General features: G+C 35.4%; 1 protein-coding gene across 1 annotated transcript; it reads right to left on the minus strand.

Moving 5' to 3' along the window:
• Positions 1-441: 441 nt before the first annotated feature.
• LOC140854843 (uncharacterized) lies at positions 442-2,295 on the minus strand. The gene is made up of 7 exons (XM_073250883.1): positions 2,118-2,295; positions 1,790-2,034; positions 1,508-1,710; positions 1,313-1,405; positions 1,051-1,152; positions 599-957; positions 442-497 (listed from the first exon to the last, which is right to left on the minus strand). Exons 1-5 carry the CDS (start codon positions 2,284-2,286, stop codon positions 1,104-1,106), a joined length of 759 nt encoding a protein of 252 aa, XP_073106984.1. The 5' UTR covers positions 2,287-2,295; the 3' UTR covers positions 442-497; positions 599-957; positions 1,051-1,103.
• Positions 2,296-3,762: the final 1,467 nt, after the last annotated feature.

Below are 3,762 nucleotides of genomic sequence, written 5' to 3' on the forward strand. Positions count from 1 at the left end.
TTAACGGCGCTTTTTAGCGTCGTTAATGACTCCGCCTCATCCACTCTACCAAGATGCTTTTCGAACGTCGGCTTTTTTGTCTTTAACGACGCTTATAAGCGTCGTTAAAATAATTTTAACGACGCTTATAAGCGTCGTTAAAGGTTTTAAGAGAAAAAAAAATACAGATATTATCTACAAAAAAAAAAAGAATACATACATTCCTGTACGAAATTATATCAATTATTCGAACATAAACCTGTACAATCACCACATTCACACCTGTACAATCACCACCATTCACACCAAAAGCAAACTTAAATAGAAAATTTAACCGAACCAAAAGACAATATTTTATATAAATAAAAATAAAGTACTAATCGTCCATTACAATCAAGAGTAATATAAAAAATATAAAAATATAATAAAAATAAAATAATATCAATCTGCAGGCGGATGGTCGTGTTGTCTCCACGTGACGTGCCGCTATCTCGACGGATGCCTGATGTGCCAGGAGCCTACAAGAAACATATCAAAAGCATGATTTGCATATCTATAAATAAAAATATATAAATCATTAAATTAATATAAAAATATATATTTAATATTATGTGTTTACCTGAGATGAACCATACATCTCTAATAAAGATGTAAGGCGATCAATCTGTCCCCTCATGGCCTGCATCTCGGCACGGCTCTGTCGCATCTCCTCCATCTCAGGGCACGACTTTGTCTAATCTCCTGTATCTCCGCCTCGAGTCTGCGAACGCGTGAATCCTGAGCATCTGCTGCAGCATGCTGCGTATATCTACTAACCTCAGATAACTGAGTGGGGGTGACTCCTACTCCATAACCCCTCACTCGGTCGTAGCGCTCTGGTCCCATCAACTCTGTGAACACCTCGGCCTCGATACGGCTCTGCTGCGTAGATGCTGCGGACTCGTCGTCACGCTCCGCAATGAGAGATGTAGCCCTCTCCTGTATTTTTTTTGAAAACAAGAGTTATACATTAATAGCTAACAAAATTAAATTTAAATCATTGCAAAAAATATAATATTAATAATGCCGTACATATAAATCTCTCGACTCATCTCGAACAAAAGTACCATCCTGATGAGTATGAGTCATCCGGTAAAACTCCACTTGTCCGGGTTCCCTTCCATGCTCATCCTCCTACACAAATAATTTCAATTTTAAGCAAACAGTTATAATAATTTAAAAAAATATATGAGTATCATGATACAGACATGGTCCACGATACATAATGATATTAGTTATATAAATATTTCAACATAAAAATTAAAAGTTAATTATGAAAGTTTAAGGAACATACAAACTCCTGTCGGAGTCGTGCATAACTCTTCGACCCCGATGTATGAGGAACAGACTGAGCTGCTCGTGCAGCTCTACCAATAGCAGAATAAGTCTGTAAAATAAAGTAAAGAACTTGTTATATATATAATGTATAATAAAAATTAATATTTTTATAAAATATTTAGAAAAAAAAGATAATAGACAGATAATATACCTGTACCCTCTCGGAGAACCAATAATGAACCAACTCCATCCACTGATGAGGGGTACATCAGGAGGACAATTCCTAGCAACCTCCTCCTCTGTCATACCCTGTCTCATATAGTCCTTCTTCAATTGTGCTCTATATTCTTTCCATTTGCGGTTGAGAGACTTCATTACAAAATCATGAGTGGATGGAGGGAGAACAAACTTGCTCTATAAAAAAAAAAGTTAAATGAAATAAATTATATAAATGATTAACAATTAATATACAGTATGAACATCAATTCATTACCTCTATAACTCGGAGGAGCTCAACTTTGTACATTGGAAGCATGTCATTCCATTTTGCATAGCCCAACGGACATAGCTGAGGCCTCCGAGCAACAGTCCCCAAAAATGAAGTCAATAAGCAGGCAGCTTTCTTAATTGGCTGACCTAGCTGATTGCACTCCACAACAATCCTCTCGCCCTCACGCATCTGCCACACATCTCGTACTACTGTGGGTCCGCGTTTGGGGCGTACTCTCCCGGATTCGTCTGCAAAAAATACATAAAAGTAACTATATCATAAATATACATAAAATGAAATAAAAAAAAATTACATGAAAGACAATATATACCCTGCACGTGTATCTCATCATCTGACTGATGAACAGGAGGATCGTGCTGTGCTGATGATGAAGGACAGGGCTCAGAATGCTGTGCAGCTGAACTGGCCTCAGGTTGTGTGCTGAAGAAGACGTACCGGCCTCTGTCTGTGAAAACTGGAACTGCACACCAGCATATCATCCCCTGCGACGCATGATGTCACCTAGCATTTATATAAATAAAAGGTAGAATCAGTTAATATATGGAGTAAAATAACACAATAATTAATGCAAAATATATGCATCATAAATAATTATTACCAGTAACAATCAAGCAGTAGTGTTTTCTTCGAATTCTGTTCTAACCAACGTCGTCGTAGCATTTAAATCATCAGCTGGCACAAAATTGTAGGGCATACATTGTGTATAAGTGTCATCGTCATCATCCTCCACTTGGTTTCCCATATCATATAAGTCTCTAGATTTTGTTTTGATGACAGTAAATCAATCTTTATCTTTTGCATCTTGTACATAAAATACTTGACGAGCTTGAGATGAAAAAATGAATGGGTCATCCTTCAATAACACACTAGTGTGTATCAACCTTGAAAAATTTACAAGTGTAAATCCATTTACATCTTGTTTCAAACCCCTTGGTGAGTTTATGTCTATCCAATCACATCTAAACAGTACTACTTTAAATTTTCTATAATAATCCAACTCATAGATATCTTTAAGTGCACCATAATAGGATTTTCCATCCACTTCCACCATAACACCGCTATTCTGTATTTTTCTAAATTTCTCCCATTCTCTAGTATGAAATTTAAAGCCATTAATTATGAAACCGTTATATCTATTCACAATCTTGTTAGGTCCTCGAGCAAGAGCTATTAGTTCATCTGAATTATTTGTCTCCATCATCTTTGATACCTAACAAAAAATGATATGACGAAGTGCAGTTGAGTTAAGAAATATTAAATATGTATCAAAAATTAATATATCCCATAATTAAATATAAATCACACCTGATTCGAAAGCCACATAGGGAATAACTCGACCAACCATCGCTGTTCAATCCTTGCATTAGGACGAATGTTATGATTGGCTCGTCTCTGATAAATTAAAAATTCACTGTATAAAATATAAATATATCATTTAGAACATTATATCTAATATAAAATTTAAATTTTGATGTCATTCTTTAAATATACTAACCTGCGATGGTCAGATATTATGTCACTATGAAGTAACACATAACGATGTGCTTGTGCTAAGGATTTTTGATCAAGTACAATACTTTCAGCTCTTCCCAAGAATTTTCCAGCAGTTAAGAACTTATACAGTTCTGCATTCTCCACAAAGTCATTATGCCATTGAGGTCGACTAAAAATAGTCTCTACACCTTGAAGATATCTTGAACAAAATGTCAAACATTCATCCGCAATATATGCTTCAGCAATCGAGCCTTCGGGATAGGCTCTATTTCGCACATAATCTTTAAGACGCACAAGATACCTTCAAGAATTAAATATTTATTAAAATATCAGTATGCTGTTGTTTCTAATAAAATTATCAAAAGATTTAAGGTTTGTAATAATACCTCTCAATAGGATACATCCATCTATAATGTATCGGTCCATCAACTTTAACTTCTGAAGCTAGGTGAATGAGCAGA

Source organism: Elaeis guineensis, chromosome 1 (genome assembly GCF_000442705.2).
Source record: "Elaeis guineensis isolate ETL-2024a chromosome 1, EG11, whole genome shotgun sequence".
Taxonomy (NCBI): domain Eukaryota; kingdom Viridiplantae; phylum Streptophyta; class Magnoliopsida; order Arecales; family Arecaceae; genus Elaeis; species Elaeis guineensis.